Consider the following 26906-nt stretch of genomic DNA (forward strand, 5'->3'; position numbering starts at 1 on the left):
AAGGAAATGAAATTTAATATAAGAAATATATTTCTCATTTCTAGTAAAAGTAATACGTGGTATATATAATCTAAGTATCTCGTCACCTAGGCAATGAATAAACAAGAATAATAATCGATCTAGTTAACCATTGTTGAATTATAACCCTCAGTTTCTGAAAACGATTTCTTTTTTGCTAAAATAGTAAAAATACTTATCCAACGTCATGTCCGATTTGGCTAGAGATTTATTAACCCAATATTACGGACTCGGTACAGAATCGAATAGCAAAAGGTGTTTGTCGATTAATCGTTGTATCCAAAACATAAAGAACGAAGAGGAGAAAGAAGTTACTGAACAAACCTCCTTAACCATCAAGGAAGAAAATGTGTCTGATGTAGAGTCTCAGGTAGTCAAATCTGTATAATTTCTAATTGTTTATTTAATTTGACGTTATTGTCATTGTTAATATCAATGGACATAGTATATTTTTATTTTTTTAGTTCAATTAATTTTAATACTTATTATTATTTATTTATTATTCATATTATTAATCATTAATTAATAGGGTGGTTTTGTCAAGATTATATTATTATTTCAGAAAAACAATGATAGAAATACAAAATATTTATTTTTTTTTATTTTTTTGCCATTAATGTTATTAATCTCAGAAACATTTAATTCTTTGTAATTGTAAGAATATGCTAGCAAATTCTTTATTCACAATATTATCAAATATATTTTTAAAGTGAAATTAGCGATTTTTAAAGACGAATAAACAACGAAATTCCTTTTTTTGCAGTTCGTTAATTACTATAAAAAAAAAAACTAATTTTATTCACTACTACTTTACTTTTGCTTATTGCTAACAAAATAATAATCGCTTACAGTTTACGGAGAAGGAGAACATTTAATTTATTCTTATTTTATAACATTGATCGTAATTTACATTTCCATAATCGTTTTATACGTGATTGTTCGTAGAAAGACGAAGATGAAAACCGGAAACTAAGTATTGCGAACGAATTGTACGCACGATCTTCGCGAGTTCTAAACAGCATTGAAGATGCATACAATGATGATGAAACTTTCGATTTGAAAGATATCGATTTTGGGCCGAATATTATGTGCAATATTTTCGAAAATATGCTACATGAGCAATCAGCAAACGATAGCCCTTCGGATTGTATTGAGCAGAATATCGAAGATCTAGGTATTAACATTTATATCAAATAAATACTCTATGTTCCAACCAAGTTCTGTTAAAAAGAAAAAGTCGTACGCGGTTTTACGTATCTCATACACCGATTCAGAGTTTTTATCTTTATATCTATATGTCGGAGATGAAAGGACACCGGAGCCTTCCCTCTGGAAGTTTACAGTCGTAATTAAACAATTTGTCGTCATCCTGCCCAATTGTACTTGTTTGCGATTTGTGATAATAAACTTGGGCTCAAGGCGACCATCAGTCGCCGAACGCAGCCGCGGTCAACGGGACGGGCGCTTCGCCTAACAAAGGTGTGGAGTTATAGTGTGACCCTCATTAAAAGAAATACCAATAGAGGTACTTAATAGTAAAACATTCCAACGGCTCCTTCGGACAATGAATATCTGATGTTGAGGCACGTACACAGCACAAGTCCAGTTAGCCCGAGGACCCGCTATAAAACCTGGGTTTTTTCGGCAATTAAGATTTTCCAAACGAACAGACAGTCTTTGTCCCAAACTGACCAATTGGGACGAAATTCTTTTTTGAGATCCCACCGACGAAGGGAGCAGGGCCTGACGATCAGCGAGTTTGAGTTAGAGCAAGTATATCTTTCACCCCGTTGACCGTGGATTCGTCATCGAACCTAAGACCAACGTCACTAACATCGCAAGTGCCCAACCACCGCTGTTGATTGTCGAATCGGCAGTGTCCATACTCGTAGCATCAGGCCGTATCTTCGTTATCATACAACGATGGTCAACTCCAAGGGAGGTCTATCAAACGCCCACAACCCTGTTCCTCACTCTTCTCCGACATATCCATCCAAGAAATTCTGACTTTTCTTGCAGCAATAACTTTACGTTAATCGACATAAGTTTCAATTTAATTTCAATCATCACATTAATTGCAAAGTACTATACCCTATCATCCTAACTAATAAAAGTTGTAACGGCGATTTACGACCTCCGTTCACTGTATATATGTGTACTATTTGTATGTATGAATGTGTATGTGTATGTATGTGTTTCCTTCTTTGCACTTACCTCGTCGCTGCGCGTTAAACACTAAAATATTGCAATGAGGTTTCAATATTTTCTCTAGTCGTACCTAAACAAGTATCTTTCATTATAGGAATAATAACAAACAAAGTAAAGGATACAAAGAAAAAAGATTTAAGTTTAGCATTCATCGATGATACTTACCCGGATAATAGTTCAGAAGCTTCTTCCGCAACAATGAGAGAATCACGAAAATCTTCAAGGAGTACTATATGTTTACCACCATTAGCGCTAAAAAAGGAACCCGTATACGATGAAATATTCGTAGACTTTTCCAATATGGACTTGAAACAATTTCCCACGGAAATATTGAACAACTTTTCGCATTTAAGGGTACTTTACTTTTTCAAGTAATTGAACTGAAATATTAACAGAAACTTCCTCGGTATGTCTTTACATTTTGAATACATCTTTTTGTTTTGTTTCTAGATGTTGTATTTGTCGAACAACGGTTTGATCGAAATTCCTGACGAAGTTTTCAGTTGTTTAATGTACTTGGAGTGGTTAGATGTCAGGAATAATCAACTCTCTTCTTTCCCAGCTAGTATCAAAGGACACAGGTGCTTAGAAACGATTCTACTTCAAGGAAACAGAGTGGAAAATCTACCGTTAGAACTTTGTAAGCATTCATTGAAAACTTTTCAATTTTTTCCACTTTTTCTTTTTTAGTATTTCATCTACATGTATCCATAATGTGAACGAATAATTTGTAAAAGAATAAGCATTGTTACGAATTATCGACTAAAGAGCAACCGGTCAGGTCAAACCGATCAGTTGATATTGCGTACCTCGTAATAACACATAATTACTTAACGCTCAAGGTGGAGGAGGTTTAATAGACCGAATGTTAGTGTAATTTAGTACTTTATTTGCACTTGTATTAAAGTAAAGTGTGATGTTATAAACACGGCGGTTGTAAGATCCTGTTGAGAGTGAAGTATTTCACCCGCAAAGAAAGGATAGGACCCGTTTGAGTCGTAAACGGACTGCCACTCAAAATTCCGAACAAGCATAAATATGTGAACCAAAACCGTTTATTGTTCCACCGTTTTGCGGGGAGCGAAGAGTCGCGCCAACGAGAGTCGTAAATTCCCATTACGATTTCATGATCAAATCAGTCGATCCCCTATTTCTATTAAGATAATAGGAATGTTTAATTGATTATAACACTGAATTAGCAAGTTAACCTTTTATTCCAACAACTTCTTCTCGTACAATACAAGTTTTTGATATAACAGTTAATATGTCGACTGATAGAATATAGGTTAAGGTATTGACGGAATGGAGTACACGTGAATATGCTGGTTGATCACAAAACACAATTCAAGTCATGTTCTGTAACGATGGTATTTATACTGAACCAGTGATGAGCGCTGCTCGGCCCACCAATGATTGCTTGCGTTTGGAAATGATCATTGAACAAGCTAAAACCTATTTTTTCCCATTTTTCGCCGGATTAAGAAATAACCGTAAGGAATGTTCCAACTTGAAAAATGTTTTGCAGCAATTAAGGGCCTTGACGGTAAAGTAGAAATGCTTAGTTTTATCCTTAGGATTATCGCGATTCGATTAATTAGATTTAGACAGCTATGCGGTCGTCTTTACCGATGGATGGATTCTAGTTTATGAGTTACGGGCCGTAACACTAATAACGTCTAATTTTAGGCACCTTGCCCAATTTGAAGACCCTTCAAGTGACTCAGAACCCGCTTGTCACACCGCCGAAAGATATCGTGGCTTCTGGTTGCGTGGCTATTTTGAAATTTTTACGAATGGAATGGAATAATGCGCATCCTGGAGAACGGGTAGAAGCCAAGGAAAGTAGGTGTATTTCCGCGTAAATGAATTTGTATATGTAGCTACAGTTATCAATAATAAAGACTATATATATTTAGTAATTAAGAAGGTCCATAAGATAAAATGATGAATTTTCAGACAAAATCGGACCAACGTTGTCGACGATTCTATGTTATCAATCTCCACGAAAAAATAAAAAGAAAATTATACCATTGAAGAACACTATTTCTAACAGGAACGTATGTACAAGAGAAAAACGTAAATCGTATAAGCCCAGTAACAGGTATTATCATGAAAAACCAATATTTCTGGATAATAATAATTCTTTACAAAAAATATCTAAATCTTTCTATGATTTCTATTTGCAAAAAGTAACCAATTCCAAGATCGATAAAAAATTAGAATATAAATGTGTTTTGGAAAGTACAACCAGTTTTAACAATAAGGAAATCGATGATGAAATCGATAAAATGAATAATAAAGTCTTACATTTGATGGGCCCATCTCCGAGATCTCTTTATGTCCGAAAGAATATAAAAATTTTGAAAACTTACTCTAATTCAATGGAAAAAGAGTGTAGAAGTATTAATAAAATTAAAACAGCTATATCGGAAAATAATACATTATTAGGAAACAGTAAGAGATATAAAGAATCTACAGAAAATTTTGAACGTATTTTTCATATTGTTACAAACGATGGAAATAAATTTAAATTAAATCCAATGAGATTAAACGATCCAAACTGGATACTGTCATGTTTAGAAAATTATATAGGAATAAATAAATAGTTGAATTATTTACATAGTACAGAAACAGGTAGTTAAAGTATTTATGTACGTAAATAAATGAAGAATAAAAATTTCTTCTACTTAAAAACAGAAGCTTTCGGATTATAAAATGTATAAAAAATTAAGTACTAAAATTGAATATATACATTTCACCCCAAAATATGTTTAAAATTAATTAATACCCTGTTATCCTTTAGTAAGAATTTTCAATAAACTGATGATTTCTGTAGCTATATATGTATGCACAAATATATGTTATATTGAAACGATAAGAAGTCTAAATTTTATTAACTTCTACTTTACAATTAATTGCGATTAATTCTTGAACGTAGATGTGAAAATAAAGGTGCAAACATTGCAATGGAACATCGTTTGCTATGGTTCTCCAAGCTAAGAGAATTGTTTGCCAGACAAACAGCGCTACTTCAAAAGATAAAGTAAGATCATCTTCATTTTCCCTGTTTCAGTAAAATACATCTCATTTTTTACAACAATCCCGTAACTGTTTAGGGATGAAAATGTTTTAAAGGAATGGAGACGGGATAAAAGAAGTTATAGCAAAGCTATGGAAAAGGCAATGAAAAGAAACGCAGGTACTATAAAAAAAGACTTAATTACATTATTTTATAGTTAAATAAAATATTTATTTAACAGATGATATTCCATTTGGTTTCGATGTCGAAGACTATGATTCCATATTCAAACAAAGTTCCAAACTGGTAAGATTTGTTTTTTAACTTTTTTTAACAGTTCTCTTACAAAGATTTACAAAAGATTTGATTGTACATCTATTAATTTAAACTATAGACAAATTTGGGATCAAGAAAAAAGGACAAGCAAAAATTTATACCACCGGCGTAAGTGATAAACTTTTTGCTCTACAATCTAAAAATTATAATATTATTATTATAATTATAAAAGTAGTTTCTATTTTGGTTCTGTGTACTTGATGGACTAACGAACACAACGTGATACGAACAACTAGATTCTTAGTTATTTGCTTTTTGAACGTAAATAATTAAGTGATACACCCTCTACTTTATAATTTAAAATTTATATGTTTTCTAAAACGTAATCAAAAATTCATGAAATAACTTTTTATAGAGACATTAATAAAAAGATCAACGAGCTGTTAGAATCTTTAAGTAAACTTGAAGTAAATGCTACGGATGAAATAACTCCTAGAACCAAACAGAACTTGTTTAAAAATGATATAAAAAAGGTATTTGATACGCTATTTTTTTATACTGAAAATTTGTATGTTCGTCACAGAGAAAAAAACGTTTGTTTTTTAAATGGTACTGATTCTCATGCATTTTCTTTGGAATTTCAGATATTACAATTTCAAAGCGAAATTCAGGATTTGCGAAAATACAATGACGTGGCAACGATACCATTGAAAAATTAAACAAACTACAAGGATTACGATAAAATTATTGATCACTTTTCGATACGATCAATGTCCATTTCAACTACGCCAGGAATATCAGTCTTGACATGTTTATTTAAATAAATCAGTAATAATCACATATTGTTTCAATAGTGTTAATTACATGTACGTTACTTAACAAGTACAAGACGGGACAACTGGAAATATTATTGTATGCACATCATTCTTTCTTTCCATGTTTAAACAGTATTGACAAAACAAAACACGCATTAAAAAGATATTTGCTATAAAAAAGCTATACATACAAACAGTTATTCGTATCAAATAGAAAGTAAGCTCATATTGAACAGAGTAAACTTGTATATCAACTTACTTTAGTAGGATAAGAAAAAATATACGTGATCAATAAAGCAATATTATGTAAAAAGAGAAGAAAAAAGAAAAAAAAGGATGGTAAAATATGCAGAACATTTCTGCTTTCCAGCCTTCCCGTGAATACAATTCTTTTTTAATCGTTTTTATGTTCAATCGTCACGAAAACACGTGGCGAGTATATATAAAAATTCTACAAAGTGATAATTCGAATTAAAATAGATTTCATAGTTACGTGAACGATTTTCGTAACGATCGAACTTTTTCTCTTGTTTTATACATGGCACCGCATCTCAAATCCTAGTATGATACTTATACTTCGCTAAGGGTCGGAAAATCACATCTTAGTCCGTGATACAACTGTTTTGTAATAGTACTATGATCAATAGTAATTATAAGGCAAATATCTAAGATTTTCATATTTATTTTCTTTTTCTCTTATTTAGTTTACCTTATTTAGTTAATTACTTTCTATCTTGGCTCTGTACATTTGATACACTGACGCATACAACGTGATACGAACTGGCTTGTTAGTACCTAATCAGCAGTGTAATGATCTAACTGTATCTGCTTTTTCTTGAATAAATAGCTTCCCGGAAAACAATTATCTCGTAATTTATGACTGATTCAGTTATTTTCGATAGGACAAATACTTATCATCATTAATAAAAATAAACAATCGTATAAAACACAATGTATATATACGTAACTTGGACGTAATAAAATTAAATTAGTGATTAACTAACTTTTGAATACGTATGGACGCTAGTGAAATAATCAATATTTTCTAAACAATTCTATATATCACATTCCCTGGTAATACACACACAAGTACTATGTAATGTAATGTAATGTAATTATAAAGTCAATTAGGATACGTTAAACATAAAAAGGCCTTAGAATAGGCTTAGGATATTAAATATCGATTATGTACACACTTTAAAGTGAACATATTTTTACCAGGCAGTACTGTACCTATAGATTAGATTCTCTTAAAAACACGGATCTGATGTTAAAATTAGACCTTGTGTTCTTTTTTTTACTTTTATAGCATTTCAGTAAGAATGAACCGAATGAAGCAAGTTTACTTTCTCCTCTTGTCTCATGGTTCTTTTGCCGTTCACACCTGTATTTTTTATAAGAAAATATCTTTCGATAGGTTAAAAAAGCTTCGATTAATTCAGTAATTGAACACACATACTGGCATTATCCTTTTTCATCATTCAGCATTCAACACGTTATATACATCCGCCGATTTTTAAAAAAAACTTCATATTAACATACCAGTATACCGGGTATACTGAAATCCCATAGTATTGTACTCACAAACACAAATATTCATAAAATCAACAAATTATCCTTATCGTGTTTTGCTTTTGCTCTGTTTAAACATTAATATTGCACCTTTTACACTTTCGAATTTTTTACGATCGACAACGTTGCAGCCTACTTCATGTTATATATACATCGTATGCGAATATATAGTTAAACACATTTGGGTGATCTTTTCTTTTTTCCTTCTTCCTATTTGTAGTTTAAAACAGACATCTTGTAGAACAGTTTTTGGAAAGGAAGTACAAGTCATTAAAAATCTTATAATATAAAATCTGCCCATATTCTCTTTTTTTTATTCTTAAGAGTATTCTTGATGATCGATTTCCTGTCCTTTGCAGGAAAACACACGATAAAGAAAGCTTTTCTGGGCTGTTTTAGAAATAAATAGATTTCTACGTTATTAGAAACTTCGTTTTTAAACCATAGAAGCCTTCTTTGCAGATGCTCCGAGTAGATACACTTTATTCACAAATATCACTGGTGTATTCACTCTTTGTTAGAAACTTCTACACATAGTCTTGATTCCAGGATGTTCCTCGTGCGCTGGATTTAAGTCGACAAAGCCTAATTTACTGTAAAACTCGTGAGACTCCTTGTCTGTATTTGACATTGTAGTATGTACACCGAACGAACCTGCAAAAGAATTCGTATCATATGACAGATCACTCCATAAATAGTAATTAAAAGACTATGCAAAAAGCTATTTACCATTCGCTCTTAAAGCGGCAAGAATACATGTAATTATTCTTTTAGGGACAGATTGGTCCGTAACACTTGGTAACACAGCGCATAACAGCTTTGACGGATGCTGTCTGCACAATTGTTCAGGTACATCCGCAACAAATGAGTGGAAATACTGTATGGCATCCTATAAATAAATTTCAAAGATATTATCAATTTTCAGATTTAATAATTAACAAGATAACGAATTTCAGACAAATACCTGAACATTCTGTGGTAATTCATTAATATTGTCCTCCAATGGATATTTCATCCGTAATTCAGGAATCCAAGAAATAGATAACTTCTGATAATAAGACTTTACATTTAAGGCAGCCAATGCATAGCCTACTATTTCATTTTCATCTTCGACAACCATACACAGTTCTGGACTCAAAGTGATGTAACCGCCTACCAACCTGACATTAAAAGTTCAATATTTATAATTGTCTATTGTAACAGAGAAAAAATGCAATTTGTTATAAAGAAAATATATTCTTACCGATCTGCAACTGCAGATGATCCCACACAGCCGCATATTTTATTGCACACATCATAAACTGCATCTTCATCACTTGCTAAGTAAGGTCTAATTGTATAGATTTTACTACTGGGCACTTCTGGCGCTTTATAAACAAATAAGTCATTACCACTATCCACTGGAATTAATCTCTATAAAAAGAAATTAATATTAATTTTTCTTTCCTCCACCCTCTCTCTCTCTTTTTTGATTACATATTTAACTTAAAAAAGATATGATTGATAAATATACCTGTAGATCAGCCGTAAGTCCTCCACGGAATACCCATGGTTCTTGTTCTCCACTCATAAAAGTTTCTTTCCAGCCATTCGAGAACCCTATCCCAAGATACAGTACAACCTTAATATAGTGGTAAAATACAAAACATTGTGAACGCGCGATTATGCAGTTTGTAAAATTTATAGAATGGTCTCCACTGCTCTGAACACTAATTTTGCTTAAAATTTGTAACATGCATAAGTAGACTTCGATCAATGGTACTTTATGTTTCTTCATCTCGGTCACACTACTGTGTCCTTTGCATTATTTTATAGAATCGAGAGAATCGTATTTGCGAGATAAAGAAACCATTAACCGAAAACACAAAAACACAAAAACTACGGTGCACCATTTCGTTAATGTATAAAATCATACGTAACTTGATCACGTTTCAATTGATTCGTCTACCTACTGAACAACTTTTAAATAAAAAGGAGCAAGAAATTCATAAGGTAATTTGGAAAAACGAGTCTCGTTACAGGGAGATTGACTTTCCATCCATAGAAGATTACATTTCTGTATTAATGTTGAACCAATTATGATTAAAATAAAGTGTAACAACAAAAGAATTAATGCTTAAAGAATGTTGCACCAAAGTTCGCGCAATGATAAATTCCTAGGATAATGGAAAGGAAAATGGGATTGGTGGAGTGGTAATCCAGTTTGCCAAAATGCGCCTGAAATAAAACTCCTATTACTCCTGAAAAGAATACAGTTTCTGGAACTAAAAGAAATTAGTACAGGCAAGTTGGCAAAAGGAGGATGTACTACTGGTCATTCACAATTTATGAAAGATGCCTTCAATGAACATAATAAAAGCATAATATGCAGTGAACATTATTGATCTTTTGCAAATAATGTTAAAAAATTTGAAGAAATAAAAAAAAAGCACAGACGATACAACTTTTGTTGATTGTGTTTGACCAGCATAATTCTCAGGAAAAAGCTCTCAATATTTTATAACATTGTCCTAACTTCGCCAATCTTTTCGAAATTTTAGATGGACTTACTTCACATGCAAAAATTATTATTACAAAAGATTTATCGAAATGTTGTCTTTAAAAATAAAAGTAAAGTTTACTTTAATACAATTTTGAAGTATATTCGTAATACATATATACACGAATAAACTAAAATACAGTTACAGATATAAATGTTGTAAAATAAAATAAAAATCAAATAATGGGACACAAAAACGCTTTATATAAAATTTCAATAAATGTTTTGCAAGAATTTTTGCAAAATAGGAAAGTATGTCCATCGTGTACCAACCTACATCAAGTACTAGTAATATTTTGTTGAATATACATAGATTCTTCAAGGCATCAGAACGCTGCTTCTACGCGCAAATCTCTTGCTTATATTAATTATAATAATAATACTTTTACAAAGCTTCAAACTCGAACTGAAATTCTGTCATAATTTTCATTGGTTTGAAGCTTTGCTAGTCGCGCGCTTTTTGTTGGATTACTCAGACTGGTGAATCGCATACATGTGTAGCTTCCCTGGGTAAACGTTGTCATCGTCGACGGGAATCTGCCAAACGCTATCAACAAGACAAAAAACACATAAACGCACGTTAGTCAGTGAATTGAAGCTGTACTGTTCCTGATACACTTATATTGTTGGCAGAAACTATTTGCTGAAAGTTTATCTTTGTTCACTGCATGGTAATAATACAAATATATGTTACCATGTTGAAATATATAGATTGTGAACTTCTGATAAATAAATATAACAAATAGATTTCTGCCAAACATTATCTGTGAAAGAAAGTCAGCCAATATGTTAATAGCTGGCACAAGGTTATTTCAAACATGGTATTTGTTCAGGTCCACATAGATGCTGTTAAATAGTTTCCCAGAAAGTGTTTGCTAAGAAAAATCCTTTTGCCGAATATTGCGCTAGAAAGTCACATCAACTCTCATTGTTTTCATGACTTGTCCTATCATGATAATATATAACAAAACATATATAGTATTTTAATCATATTGTCAGAAAAAGTTAATGAGGAAATGAGAAATGTTGTGAGATTCTTTATTCGCTAATAGAACTATAAATAGGAAGCCGTTAGTCGACAAATAAGAAAATTACTTTGTAAGAAACTATACACAGTTAAAATTAAAACAATTTATTTCAATTAGCCTTAAATACAGAATAACTTATTAAGTTCGTGTTTCAGTTTTGTATAAGAATTAATGTTTGGTGCAATTGTATAATGCAATTTTATAGTGCAACTGTATTTTCAGGAAATATGAATGTATTAGGTAAGGAGAGTAAGTTTACTTTATATTTTTAATTTGTTCTGATTTCTCGATGACTTACGGCAACCCTGCTTGTTCGTTTACGCGCGCCATGATACATTTGATTCTAAAGCGCAGAAACAAATGTACGGATGCAATTTCATAGATATGCGATCTATGAAATATTTCGATTCCAAGTATTACTGATGCATGTTTACATCCTGATTAATTTAAAAATAGTCAAATTATGGAAAACAATTTTCGAAAGAATTTAGTGAATTTTGTGAACTCAGTCAAATTGAGAGTTCTTTTTTGTCTAACTTTTTATATTGTATAAATATTTGTATATGCAAATTTTAAGTATATATAGCATTTACTGTATATACAGATTCGCAAAATAATATTTAATATTTTATATGTAAGAATGTTACATTCACAAAATGATGTGGCTCTTAATTAAAAAAGTTAATATCTATTTTTATTTTTTGGTAATTATATGTGCAGAAAATAAATAATTTTGTTTGTTTTAAAAATAGATTAACAAAACATCAGTAACTCTTGAAATTAGTAACTAATGTTTTTTGCGTGTTTTATGATTGTATAAATTATGTCATTTTACAAGGAAGTTATATATAGTGTAACAAATTCACAAGTTTAAAAGAAAAATATTTTCTAGTTACATGTTTAGAGAAAAATGTTTAAGAAATAGTATATAAACGGCTTTTTTAGTATATTAAAATGATATATAATTCTAATTCCTACAGTATTATAAATCATTAGTTACAAAAATTATTGCCTAATTCCTAAAAAAACACATCTTTCTTGTAAAAAGACAAAATGAGTGAGTTAAGGAACGAATATAACATTACACTTACCAATACTCGAGACACTTTTGTTCTGAAATATAAGTATAGGTAATAAATTATAGTACTTTTGAGAAAAATTAATAACAGCACTCATTTGTAGCACAACAAATACTTATCGCGACATAAGACGAAAACTAAAGAAAAAATAAAACATAATGAAATTTTGTGTTATGTAGTTTTTATAATTTTGTCATTGTACCAGCATACTACCATTTTGAATGAACTTTCTTCATTTATTTTAATATTACTCATATTTCTATACATTTATATTTAAAGGAATATTAGGTAAATTAGGAAGTATTTAAATAGAATTAAAAATATGAAATACTTTTAATATTACTTGCTACTTGATTTGGAGCATTTTCCTTAGATTCTTTCATCTCTTTTAAAGAAATATCGAAACATAACGACATACTGATTGATGTATTGAACTTTTTGTAAGAATATAATGTAACTTACCCAACCATTTCACGTAACTGTTTAAGAGAGACACGACTCCTCGCATGTCCCACACGTACGAATACAGATCATACAGTAACTCACGATTATTACAATATGTAAGCCTTTGAAATAGTCTATTTACGGCATTGCACATATCGTTTAACTTAGCTGCTCGCGTGTGCCATTCTTCGATCTAAAATTTATTTAACACAGTTATATATATAGTTAATATTATAATGTAATATATACATTATAATGTATTATATATATCTTAGTCATAATACATTGATAGAAGAATTGCATACATCAGATTCTGATACAGTTTCATCCTCTTTTGATTTTCTCATAACAACGTGAGCATTACTTTTCAACCAATTAAACTCTTGCAGTAATTGAATGCCTTGACCACCATGTTCAAATGGCAGATAAAAAAGATCGCATAACAGCGATAAATCTTCTTGTGTCAATCGCTTGTCGGCATCTATCGATTCTTGAGACTCTTGATATGCATTATCACTGTTATCATGATTTTCACTGTCATTTTCAACAATCATCTGAGTACCATTTACAACAGGGGAGGTGCCATCCACTTCTACTTGCATACTGCCAGAGGCTTCACTACATGTCTATGAAACAAAATAAACAATTGTATAAATTTCACAAGTTCCATAGCTAATGACATTTAAAGAAACTCACAGAAGTATTTTCTACCATAGCATCATCCTCTGTTTGAATCTTGGCTGCATGTGCTGGAGAATTATTAGGTGTTGTATTACAATCCATTGGTTCCATTGATGACAAAGTATTTGAATTTGGTACATTTTCCACACTAGTAGAAATTGATGGAATAATGGGTTCACTAACAACAGTCGTTTCAGATACCAAAGAATTCATGACGGGACCAGTGGCAGGTTGTACGTAGCTGTCAGTAGTTGTCACACTTGAGCAAACCTCAGCCAATGCTTGAAGATGATTGGAATTATTTACTGGCGTCGGTGTTGCAGGAACGGTAGTTGTAGTCGTCGTGGATGTGAGACTCATACATGTATTTACAGAGGGAATTATTGGAATTGGTACGGTTGGAGCGACACATGGCTGTGGCTTCGCTATGACACCCCATGCAGATCGTTTTTTGTTAAATTCCACTAACCAATCGGTAATAGCATTTTTCAAAGCGTGCCGAGGATGATATATATTTGGAGACATTGTTAAAGGAACATCTTCACCAAGCACACCATCTTCTGTTTCAGTCTCTAATTTTATGTCAGCTGATACAGTGTCATCTAAAAAACATAAAGTAGAACAAAATAATGCAGACTTAATTTATTTTATAATCAAAAGCAGTTAGGTACTCACTTAAACTTAAATCCCTTTTCCCATCAACATTACATCTACTCCATTGAGCTAATGTATGAATTGCTATAAAATTTGCGCCATATTCACAATTAGGATTGGTTAAAACACCTCTGAGTTTAGGAATCAGGTCAGGAGATCTACCAGAATATGGTCCTAAGAATACTCGTTTCTGATCATAATCATTGGCATGTAAATTATCCCATATGACTGGTGGCCTCCTCAGAACTTCTGTAATCTCTTCAATGGACTCAACAGTTAGAAGTCTGGATATTACTTTAGGACCAGTCCACATTATATCAATTTCTTGAGCCAGTTTACTACCAAGTGTGTTAAGATACTCTGAAGATGCTACATTTGGCATTGCCCGAGTTGCACAATATTGTGTTGGACACAATAAAAATCTAGGTTGGCCAAGATGTTGAAAAATATCATTTGTAACAGAAACCTATAAACAGATTATCTTAATTAATTATGAATAAGATATTTTATAATTATTATGCTGATTAAATTATTTAATACATACTTGTGCATGAGCAAAAGACTGAAATACTTCTTTATCTGCTTCACTCATTTCTGGCTCTATATCATCAAATAATAATGCAAATGCAGTACAGCCAAACTGGCTAACTTGCTCTAATTTTCTTTTTAATACACTAACTTCCTTTGCACTTGAATAAGTGATATCCAATCCTGGTGATAATGCATAATAAAATGTGATACCACATTCTCTTGCAGCTGTTATCAACCCTGTCAAATGTTCTGCTTCTTCTACCGTGTATAAGTCTCTCCAATATGCTCGATGCTTGTAATCGTCTTTTGGAGCATATAAATACGAATCCATACCCCATTTTTTTAATCTGAAAATTAATGAAGGAAGCTTAGAATACTGTCCTTAACATGAACATGAATAAAAACTGATATAAAATACTTGCTTTTGAAATAAATCTTTCCTTTGTTCTGTAGTCCAAGGTCGCCCATAAAAACCTGAAATATCAAATGGTATATTTTATGCAAATACGAGTTACTGTAATGAATAGCGCATTCCAATCATTCCCCCTCCTATGTGAAGCCATTGCGAACGATGACCAAATATGTATATTTCACGCCGTAGAAAAAACCGTTTATGTACCTTCGACGACGCCGCAGATAAAATTGCCATTTTTCGTATTCAAATTTGCGGCCCCATTTGTCTCCGCCATTGCGGATCACAAGAGGCACGTTTGTTTAGTACAGGACTACAAAAATGGCTAAACAGTACTCCGGTACAAAATACTATCGTTTCTTGAAAGAACGCAAACCGAAGCTGTTATAAATGCTATGTTGCTCACAACACGATTCTGTTGTGCGACCGTCACGACAGCATTACTCGTTTTCTTGATAAGAAAAAAAACTCAGTTCGGAACAGTGCAATTCCGATGCAACAAAAACCCCGTCTCTAGTGTTTCTGACAGGCTGCGCCCGCTGTTCTGATCGATACTGATTTCTCGATCTATCGACTGTACGTAGAACGATTAACGGAAGGCTCCGTTGGATGGTGGCGACATCTGAGATTCGAATCGAGGATACATTTTGGAATATAAAAGCGCTGTCATTCGGTATCGTTCTGTAAATTAGTCCAAGAATATACCAGTTTTGTTGCTTATGTAAAGCTACAATTATTTTTAACTGTATCTGAATACATGTGATGAGAAAATGACCGATAACAATAAAATGTAAGTATATTTATTGGATGATAAAAACATTACTGTCCATAAATTGCTTTAGACTAAGACTCAATTGTGATTTATAGCTGTGCACGATACATGTTTATTTTAAATCAAATATTTGCAAACGTATAGAGATTGAAAGTCGAGGTTGCATATCTTTATTAATTAAGTTAACATTTTTTTGTACATATATATAGATAGATAGAAAATTTGACCGAAAAAGAATAGAAGAAAGTTTCAATGTGCACGAAAAGATATCGTAACAGATACTCTACATGCGTTGTTACGATCGAATCGTTTCAAACGCCTGTATGATTTCAAAATTAACAAAGTCATGGATATCAGAATAGAATAAGCAATTTGGAAAATGTACTTTCATATATTCTACATTCTTATTTTTACAATCGATCATATGTTTTCATTTTTATCAAATCAATTAATGTGAAAAAATAATTTACTATAACGTTATCTTCTTACCTCACGGTTTAAATTTTTCGTTTACTTTTTGATTGATGAAAACATATATAAAAATACTAAAAGTATTATTCCTTGAGGCATCTATGAACTTGTACAAAGTTTAAGTTTATACTGAAAATATTTAACATATGTTGTAAATGATGTACTCTAATATCTTAACAAATTTTACATTGCAAAGACTACACTTATTCTCAGTAAATTATCATTCGGTATGAAGTACAAATTCAACAGCACGAAATTCGTCCTGTATATATATATATATATATATTCATGCTGGTTTTATCAGCGGCATCGATTAAACGTAGTCAATGTATATGTGATTTCGGTATCGTATAACCTCAGTGTTAGTTCGTGCCGCAGAAAACGCCACATAAAGTACAGTCCTGCAATATTCCTTTACACACGCAATTAAATGTTCAACATATAGCCTCAAATGGAACATTACTAGTGAATTTTCATGAAAAGAATCGGAAGATACTCTTTTACGTGTTACTATTTATGTAAATGATAAACTCAGTTACACGCACAAAGGAACTTTATTTCTTTTATGAACAATTAAATATTAATTAAGATAGAAGCTGATCCGTAAAGTACATATTTCACGTTATCGAAAAATATAGAAATAAACTATGAGAATAAAAAGTAATTCAAGTTTATATCCTTTTTATTATTTCGACTTATATGCATATGTTTCTACATATATACGGAGAAATGGCGCACACGCTGTTTAATGTTTTTCAAACTGTATCAAAACAACAAGACATATGTACTTAGGCTAGAAACATACATTTACGTCTATTTCTTAGGACTACAAACAAAATATACAATTTGCATGAATGAAGCTTTTACATTTTATTCTAAGTCTCCTTAAACGTGATACATATTCCACATAATAAAATCGAAGCGTACGTTCCAATAACGCCTTAACGAATTGTATCGTGAAAGGGTTGCATTTGAAATATTCGATTGGAATGTTCGCAGTATTCTAGCCATGAAAAAATGTCAGGTGGCACGGAACAGCATGCAATTCTGTCCGAAAAACGTAGGTTCGGCGGTTAACGCAAGCGCATAGTGTAGGAATCGAAGGGCCGACGAATCGCTTGGCAGAAATGCCACATGGAGGCGCGGCGGTCGTCCCTCTAAAGAGGGGTGTAGTTTTTTTTTCGGATGACATGGAGGGGGTGTCGAAGGGGCGGGTATGGCCCGTGGTCGTAACGACGGAGCCGTATCAGTGTGAGGCCGGCTATCAGCCGCCTAACATCGAGGTCGGGGTTACGCTTGTATACGTAACACGGCTGCCGCAGGCACCCATACACACACTTGCGACACCCGTGCACGGATTCTCGCGGATTCTCTTGTCGTGGGCTAGGCGAACAGAGGGATCTGCGAACTGTTCACGCGGGGAATCCTTTTTGGTCGTCGACGGGTGGGCAGCCTTTCTCCATGCAGTATGCGTCATAATCGATAAGGACAGGAGCGGGGCGCGTGTATAGGATCGTCTTAAAGGAAACGTCGCGCCCTTCGAGTATGTCGAAATGAATGAAAGTCGCGAGAGAAAGAAGAGCGAGAGAGAGAAAACGAAAGAGAGTGTACGTTTGGACGAGGTGAGTGCGAGCGTGTGAGGGAGAGAAAGGGAGACAGGAGCAAACGTAAGAGGAATCATAGGTGTCGAGGTTAAGAGATAACCGTGACTAAAGGGAAACGGGGTGGGGGGAAAAGGAAAGACAAGGAGAAATTCGCGCGCCCGTGTGTCTCTAACAGTAAGAAAAAAAAAAAAAAAAATAAAAGAAATAAAGAAACAATTGAAGCAGCTCGACACATTTGACACCGTGGACATCGTGCTGTTCGATTCTTCGTAACGAGTCTCTTTTCGTTTGACAGTCGCAGAAAAGGACCAACGGTGCGCCACACGTCGAAACGAACAACCGGTCCTCGGAAGAGTGGAATGCGGACAACGTAGAGTGAACTGTAGACAGGACAATTTAGATAGACAAGCAGACAAAAAGGGGAAGGGAGAGAAACAGAAAGAGAGAAAAGAAGCTGGTGATATCACGGGCAAGGAAATTGCGGAACGTAAACGGGTCACGCGAGCAGACCGTGTCATCGGTGTCTCGTGCTTCGAGGGGGAAGTATCGAGATATATTGGCGGTGAGTGCGGTATCGAGAGTAATTAAGCAGTCGCGGGATTACTCGGTAATAATGGCTGGTCGCGATTGAGCGAGAGAGACAGAGGAAGCGTGTGCGCGGCCACTAGTGTAGACTGGCTACATCTATCCGAATAACGCGGACGACGAAGATAGAAAAGTCAAAGGAGAAAAAATAGAGAAGGCAAGTGAGAACAGGTACTGATAGGCTTGGATAAAAGGGGAGGAAGAGCGGGGTTGATTGCCGGAAAAGCGGCGGGATCGCAATCGAAGAAAATCAGATGTCGTTAGGGGCCGTTGCCAGAACCCGGAACGGATATATCGTTAGAAACGGTGTGGCGATCGAATAAACGAGGCGAGCATCAAGAACAAAGTGACAGCTTGTCGCGGTGGTCGTTGTCGTCAGTCAACGTCGATTCCCTTCCCGCTTCCTACTTGGAGCAGAAGAGTCGATGGGATTGCGAGGAACACGGCTGGATCGAGTCGAAGCGTGCCAGCGAGGAACGGAGGAGTACGACTCGAAGCGGGCAGATGATTTTCGATCGATTGACGGTCGCACGGCATCGAGACTATCGCGCCACCGAGTCTTGTTACGTGTGTAGGTTGCCATGCCGTCGAACTGCCGCCGGAGATGCGCACCGACGTTCAGTGACGATGACACTTAGCTGAGATGTGTCATTTTTGACAGGATCGACGGGGGAGAACAACGATCGCCACATCTGCTTCTTTCAAACGATGCTTGGATACATCGTCGACGGAGGGAGACGAAACGCACGGTGATCAGTAATAACGAGAAGGAGGAAGAAATAAAGAAAATTGAGAGTAATAGGGGGGAGACGAAGAAAGAAATAGAGAACGTGAGGTGGATCGAAGAAGAAAAGGAAAGCGAATATAGCAGATCGGTGGAGAAAACGAGAGGATGGCACCTCGACGCTCGTGCGTGGCCAAGCCGAATGTGAAGAATCGCTTTGTAGCGAAGAAACGAGGGGTGCAGCAAGAACGAAACAAGGCGAGGAAGTACGCGACTGCGATAACTCGTTTTTCGCAACTCGTAGCTGAGTCTCGATTCTGAGAGGCGCCCCGTCGACGTCGTTTTTATGTGGCCTCCTCGTCTGAGTGACGACGAGCGAGAGGATTCGGCACATTGCCCGTTGGCTGCACGTGCGCATTGATGGTCGATAGTGAAACTCCTTTCAGAGGCAGATAGACGCGGAATAATCCTGTGCTTTCTCTCGTGTCGAATTTTCGTGTCGAACAGGTGAGAGACGGCCCGCACACACACGGCTGGCGAACGAATCACGCGCATTCCGTCCTAGAACGATTATTAATAAATATAGAAAAGAAAAAGGAAGAAAAGAAGAGAAAGCAAAATAAAAGAACTGAAGAGAACGGCGTGTATGTGGAGCCCTTCGAGAACGAGAATCGTTCAACGACTAACCATCGTATCTCAAGGAGAATAATCGGTGACTAGTCGTACCAATCGTGTGCAGCGTGTTGAGAATGATAAAGAAAGAATAAAAGAAAGATAGAAGGGCATGCTGGGTATACGAGACAGTGTGGTTTCGTTTCTGAGAGAACAACGGCAACAGCAGCTGCACATGCTACGGTGATCCGTATCAATTCGCGACTGTGATTTCTAAACTTAAGGTTATAAACAAATATTAAAGAGCAAAAGACGAAGAAGAAGAAAGAGAGACGAGGAGGAATAAGAAGCGGAGGAAGTATATAAATTATTAAACACAAGCAAGATAGAAAAATATAAAAAATCGTCCATTGTGATACTAAGATATATTAAACGAGAATTAGGTGAACACGTGGGCTCAAGGAGATGGGTGTGAATGAAAGGGGGCGCGACACAGTGCCAGGCTGAAATGCGAGTGTAATTAATGGAAACGATGGTCGATCGTGGGGCATGCGTCGGATCTACAAACTGTGATACACCGATAACCACACCGAGGAAAGTCTGATGTTCGATCACTGACGTCGAATCGCGTGTACCGACCTATCCAGAAACAAAGTGGAATGAATCGCCGGTTTCGAGTCGTGTTCTCAGCTACCTCGTGATTCTTTCGCAGGTACGTAGTATATTTTTCATCCGCTCCTTACCATTATCCTTATTATTATCATAACTACGATCATAGGTATTTAATTTTAAAATACATTGCTGGTCTTTATCACATAGGATATAAGATTCAAATTAAGATAAGCTACTCTGAAATTCCAGCTCTTGTGGGTCATCCACGATTCACTGATTCTAATAGTGGGTTAATGTTCCAATGACTAATTACGTGTGAGTTCAAAGACAATTTATATGTCAATTGCAAGACCGTCGAGCCCTTCTTTTTTTTTCGTTAACGATTTCATTTGACACAGTTTCCAGTTGGCTTTACTACTTGGAACCACGTAAATAGACGCGGATCGTACGTTAAACAGAAGAAAACCAAAGCATCGCACAGTTTTTTCGTGTGTTGGAAGATAATTAAAATTAGGTAGAGATCCGAAAAGAATCGTTGAGCGAAGAGCAGGAAGACGGTGTGAAAATTAATTGGCTACCGCCTCTGCGTTTAAAGTTCTGTTTTATTTTTCCGTTTTGTTTTCCGACGAACGATACAGAAAAGCCTTCTGGCGTTTTAGATTCGTGAATCGCGTTTATTATTCCCTTCGTTCCTGGCTAGAATCAAGGAAAATAGGATAAGCATTTGGAATATAATGTTAGACGAAGGCGAATCGTTCTTTGAAGTATTACCTTTTTTCTTTTTGTTATTCGAATGCATTGTGTTCGAACGGCCTTGACTTTGTTTCCGTGTTATCATTGCAAATGAGCCACGCAACTCGAAAATGGTCTCGGGGCCACGAAACGCGAATCAACACGGTGCTCGTACAGTAATACGTTGTGATCAACGATAAAAATCACGTGTATACGTTAAGTGTCGCGTAGAAATCACGCGAAATTCGTGCTACACGAGATTGAGCAAAATAGTCGTGCTTCTTTAGAAAAAGAAAAAAGACTGACTCGAACTACTCGGTTTAATCGTATGCATGCATGTAACATGGTTAACTCATTCAAATTCATTCTTATTCTGTCGTGAATCCCAGAGCTCTTTTGCACCATTGAATTAATATTTTTAATGAAATTTTATGTCACAAGTTACAAATTATCAATATCGCTAGTAAACTACACACGATCAGTTTATTTTCATGATTTATTTATTTTAATAAATAATTGAAAATGGAAATAATTAGGTCCAAATCGACGAACTTTTGTGAAAGACCAATAGTATCTGTGATTAGTAGAATATTGTAAATACATTATAACGTTCAGTATAATGTCTTTGAAATGCTTAACACGTTAACAGAAATATGTATTTAATTTTAAAATCAAAGAAAAAGATAATGTTGGCATTCAATTGCTTTTCTCACATAACCAATACAAACTTGACATTAAAATAAAGAAAATTTTACAAATAAATTTTATAAAATACAAGTCAAAGAAAAGAAATCTCTTACCTACATTTTGTTACTTATTAATTGATTAATATTATTAACTAGTAATTTATTGTGCAATAGACAGATCTCTTATTGAGAAGAGGTGTATAACCTGTTCAGCTTCAACTACAGAAATGTCAAAAACAATATCTTGATTATTGTGAATTTATTTTGCATGTAATGGTTGTTACCGCACAAGATTTAGTGAAAGTATGTAAAATTTACTCAACAATCAACAAGCAAATTATTTCTTGTGTAAACATGAGTTAAGAATGTGGAATGAAGTTTTTTCGTAGCAGGTTATGAGAGAAATCGATTTTAAAAATTCGTCGAGTACGCGTGCACTTGGCCAAGAACAGGTTGGACGAAATGGAACAGCAGTTCGACGCGGCACCGTTCTACTTGATTTTTGTTTGCGCGATTAATAAAATAGTATATGCTATGAATAAACGAGGCTGTTTCTTTTAATGAAAAATTATAATATTATAATGAAAATTTTATCAAATAAAAATTATCTATTTATAAAAATTGAATTAAAAATATAATAAAATTATTGTCATTTAGAACATTTTTAATTTTTGATTTAATTTGTGATTAATTTATGTACATATATATTTTTAAAAATTGATAATTAAAAAAATAAATATTTCATCCAAAATGTAGATTATTTATATTTGTATAGAATTATGGTACTATTCTTTGAGATACGGTCAAGTGCACGTGTATTTAGAGAAACTTCAAAATCAGTTTCTCCATCTTCACTAATGAACTTTCGTGTCGATTTTCGTTAATCAAAGTTACGACGGCTTATTAACATTTCTTACGACTCCCTGATTTCCTATTATGTTCATTCGCACGCGCGTGCGTCTCAATACAGAAAAGATCTTTCCAATCCAGTGGATCTCCAATTTCGCATCAGATTCGTACACGAAAACTAAATCTCTCCTGCAATTCCCTGATTTCGTATTAGGTTCATCTTCGCTTAATAGCTCCCAGATTCGCGTTCAAGTTCGTCTATGCTATTTTCCAACCTTCTAGAACCTCCTCGATTTCCCATCGAGTTCGCTTGCACTGTCTTCTCCAGTGATTCCCCCATTGCGCGTCTGGTTCGTTGCGCTTTTTCCTAAGGCCATTTTCGTCCGCAAGTGACTTTATTTTAAAAGTTCCCTGATTACGCATCAGGTTTGCTTTCGCAAACAATATTCCTACCGGTTCTTCGGCTTCGCGCGTGGTTCGTCCACACATTCGTTAACACACTCTAACCATATTTCCATGAAATATCTCCGCCGGTTCCTCGCGCTGCTCGGAGGTCGGTCTTGTAACATATGATCAGCAGCTTAATGTCTTTATTAACTACTGAATTTTTTCCAAGTTTTAAGTTAATGTAATAATTGTCCTAAGATTTTTCAATTTATATACACATACACATTTCGAATTATATTCACATATGTACATTTGAATAAAAACTCCTTACAAAATCGTCAAAACCAATCCAACTAAACCTTCTGCCTCTTTTTCAGTCAGTTCAACCGCGTAACATCGCAATATTACAAGAAGCAGAGGGCTCAAGATCAAAAGCACCACACGAGCGACCAGAAGCTTCCTATTAGCATACTGAACGGCGTTGATGCAAAGCAAAGTGACGTTGATCCTACGAGAGGCCTAGGTGAGAGGCAGTGATCAGGCCGGTAAGGAGCCGCGTAGTGCAGGTGAAGCTAGGCGCGAAGAGAGGAGAGAAAGCTTTAGAGCAGCGTCGCCGGAGCAGTCACCAGGCATTGTGTACCACCCCCTGGCCACGGGGGGTGGGACAGAAAGACCGTCAGCGTGGGTGCCGGTGCTGCAGGGGCGCGCCTGGCCCGTCGGCTCGCCCGCAGATTAGCACGCCGACTAGCGGCTAGCTCGGGCCCGTTTCGGCGTACCGGCCTGGCGACCTCGGGGGGCCTCACGTCGGCGGCGGTGGCCGTGGCGGCCACGGGGGAGCAGTCCGCTCCCCCAGCAGCTGCGCCACGCCATACCACGCCGAACGGAAGCGCCAACGGATCGACCTCGAGCTCCAATCGCAAGAACAGAGCCATGTCCGTGAGAAGCCTGCACCGGCGCGTCTCTCACCCGTAAGTCACTTAATTCCATTGTTCACCTTAGTTTTGCTGATTAAGTTGGATGACACGCGGCTGACACGCGAATGGGATCGAGATTGCTAGAGATAGAGAAAATAAACAGGCTAAGCTCAGAGGAATTCTGTAGAATATAATAGATTCTGTATGCTATTTAAATACTCAAATGTGTATGTGTTACGATTCTTAAGTTTAATAAAAAAATCAATATCGATATGTATAAACTTTTGCTTCAATTTTGTGCTACAGTTTTTTTTTTAAAATATTATAACTCTTTTCGCTTTCTGAAACAAGAATAAGATTGAGATATAATAATTCGAGAATAATAACAGAGCTAAATCCAAGAAACATTATATACTTGTACATACTTGTACACATTTGTATGTTATGTGGATATTCGAATATCCTACTGAGCCATCCTGCCAAATTTCGTAGAAATACCTGGAAAAAGCAACAATAAAATCGTTTTGTGAAATTGGTCACGCTGTCGTCAGATTCTTATTCGATATAAAAATAGATATAGGAATTTTCTACCGTTTGGATTTGGGAACAGAAATCTGTTGACAGCTTGGATTGATCGATTCGGTAAAGCAATTGTCTGGTAAAGATCCGGATTCGAATAATAGTCCGATAATCCGGTTGAATGGTCTTTTTTTCTTTATGAATTGAACATAGGGAAAAATGGCAGAGGAGAGATTTGAATGGTTCAACTCGGTCTAATTTCCTGTACCCGAACTTTCCCGCAACTAAGATTCCGCAGGCTTCCACAAGTTAAATGTTTTTGCATTTAAGATTTCCTTGTAAATTGTTTTCTCGCGGAAAATTCTTTTATCGTTTCTCCAATATTAAAATCCTATTTATTATTCTAGTTTCAAATTTTTTCTCGGCTAATTAAAATTACAAGTTCTTTATAAGCAATTAATGATTTAAAATAATTTGTTTAAATTTTTATTGCGTAAAATATTCTGCAAAGAATATTACGAAATTTATACGACTGGTTTATTTCCCTCGATACAAAGGCAATACTAAGGCATACTAAGCATATACTAAGTAGTATAGATCAACCATATTTCCTCTTTTACACGATTCTTCGCTATTACTACTAATTTTTAATTTTTAAAATACCTAGAAACAAATTCCAGATTGATTCAACATTAAAAAGGATATGTACATGAATTTAGTGATAATTCTATATAAAATTCTTGAATCACTTTATTATTTATATAATTTAAGGAGTTTCAAACTTTCACCGTCTGTTTAACCAGAGATAAAAACGAATCCACGTGAAACTAGAAATTGCCCAAGCAGAACTAAAAAGGATCCTTCTCCAAGAACTCTGAGCTTAACGAATATCAAACACTCTTTGTAGAGCCAACATTCTTAACACCCCAGCATCTCCGTCGCATTGTACGCGGCGTAATTAGAAACGAGACTGGAGCTTCTCCATTCACGTAAATTTCATTCTATCCAGAGTCGACGTTATTACGCATCTTTCTAGTCGTATGTATTGCTATTTACTGGTTATAATACGTTTCTCGATCCCATCCGTGGAGCGTCTAGAGTGTATAGCAGCAACGCTTCAATCCTTTGACGCTCGCGAAACTGACGATTACTCGAAGCTAAAAACTGATAACTGGATGGCGGAACTTGCATTCGTAGTTTAATTCTGGCAGAACCGAGCCTGTTTCCCGAGGCGTGCTCTTGCCTGTCTGCTTCATCTATTTTCCACGAATTTTGCTTCAGAATGACGCGTTTATAAATATAACTATCGATCTGCGCTTATTTCAGTCACCGGCAGTAAAAATATTATGTCGGAGAGACATAATGCTGGCTTTTTTTCGAGCGGGCGCATCAAGCAAAACCGTCACGGCCCGTAATCGGCACGCCTCGAAAAATTGAGCGCGTTTCTTTAGTCAGAGAAAAAAGAAGGAAAAAAAGAGACGAACTTCCGTTTAAATCGGGAACGATCGATCCGACGGCGCCCGATTCCGAGGATCTTTCCCACCGATTTTCGCTCGCATGAATGAGATTCGTTTCGGTCGGAAACGGATGACTCACAGGCCCTAATAATCGCCTCCTACGAGTCTTTCACGCGAGTTTTATCCCCGTTGTTGTGAGACTGCAAGTTGAGAAACTTTTTCTTTTTCTTAGTGCATTCTTTTTTATGCATTTTTGCTCGCGCGTTAATAATGTATTATATAGAAGGAAAATGAAATCATAATACAACTACATAATTTGTGTATCTCTTGCGTAAAAGTAAGTTTGAGGTTTTTTTTACTGGGGAGATTTGGTTTTGTGTCAGTGGTATTTTATCGAGGAGTTTATCATGTTGGAGATTATTTACTCTTAGGTTTTCTGGCCTTAAGTAAATGGAGGGAGAAACTGTTACTGTCTGTGCTGAACGATCTGATTCTCCTTAAGCTGTGCACTTACGCTTCTTGCTGTGAAAAAATTTGTCCTTAACGACAATCTTTATGTACATATAAATGATTAGAATAGCATTATCAAAATTATTAATTGTAGTTACAATTAAAATAGTTCATGAGAAAATTTCCAATTTCAGTCATAAAGAATGATCTCGTCTTAGAAAGAATTTTCCAGTTGTGCTATAATTTAATATACCGT

General features: G+C 35.1%; 3 protein-coding genes across 13 annotated transcripts in view; 2 read left to right on the forward strand and 1 right to left on the reverse strand.

The window, feature by feature from the left end:
- The first annotated feature begins 159 nt into the window (after positions 1 to 159).
- On the forward strand, positions 160 to 6359 carry LOC117215884 (E3 ubiquitin-protein ligase LRSAM1-like). Its single transcript, XM_033462452.1, has 12 exons — positions 160 to 388; positions 964 to 1192; positions 2321 to 2580; positions 2677 to 2866; positions 3913 to 4068; positions 4183 to 4327; positions 5165 to 5269; positions 5343 to 5425; positions 5487 to 5551; positions 5640 to 5689; positions 5937 to 6054; positions 6166 to 6359. Exons 1-12 carry the CDS (start codon positions 206 to 208, stop codon positions 6238 to 6240), a joined length of 1659 nt encoding a protein of 552 aa, XP_033318343.1. The 5' UTR covers positions 160 to 205; the 3' UTR covers positions 6241 to 6359.
- LOC117215870 (protein O-GlcNAcase) lies at positions 6319 to 15832 on the reverse strand. Of its 3 annotated transcripts, none has more exons than XM_033462443.1 (13): positions 15484 to 15832; positions 15287 to 15338; positions 14878 to 15211; positions 14355 to 14799; positions 13710 to 14281; positions 13304 to 13624; positions 13017 to 13191; positions 10941 to 10994; positions 9422 to 9507; positions 9152 to 9321; positions 8873 to 9068; positions 8638 to 8797; positions 6319 to 8562 (listed from the first exon to the last, which is right to left on the reverse strand). In XM_033462443.1, the coding sequence occupies exons 1-13, from the start codon at positions 15551 to 15553 to the stop codon at positions 8426 to 8428; spliced, it is 2772 nt and encodes a 923-aa protein (XP_033318334.1). In that variant the 5' UTR covers positions 15554 to 15832; the 3' UTR covers positions 6319 to 8425. The 3 variants fall into 3 exon arrangements, with proteins under 3 accessions (XP_033318334.1, XP_033318325.1, XP_033318339.1); XM_033462434.1 differs by having other exon boundaries at positions 13695 to 14281; positions 15484 to 15831; XM_033462448.1 differs by lacking the exon at positions 10941 to 10994 and having other exon boundaries at positions 13695 to 14281; positions 15484 to 15831.
- Positions 15833 to 17759: 1927 nt separating this feature from the next.
- Positions 17760 to 26906, forward strand: part of LOC117216701 (potassium/sodium hyperpolarization-activated cyclic nucleotide-gated channel 2) — a 218896-nt gene continuing 209749 nt past the window's right edge. For 2 of the 9 annotated variants that reach the window (XM_033463636.1, XM_033463638.1), the window contains exons 1-2: positions 18309 to 20756; positions 23688 to 24278. In XM_033463636.1, the coding sequence (XP_033319527.1) occupies positions 24241 to 24278 (38 nt within the window). In that variant the 5' untranslated portion in view covers positions 18309 to 20756; positions 23688 to 24240. Of the gene's footprint in view, positions 18063 to 18308; positions 20757 to 23687; positions 24279 to 26906 lie in introns of those variants that run through there. The other 7 variants (XM_033463640.1, XM_033463637.1, XM_033463639.1 and 4 more) reach the window with 5 other exon arrangements.

Source organism: Bombus bifarius, unplaced genomic scaffold (genome assembly GCF_011952205.1).
Source record: "Bombus bifarius isolate JDL3187 unplaced genomic scaffold, Bbif_JDL3187 scf7180000007973, whole genome shotgun sequence".
NCBI classification, from domain to species: Eukaryota; Metazoa; Arthropoda; class Insecta; order Hymenoptera; family Apidae; genus Bombus; species Bombus bifarius.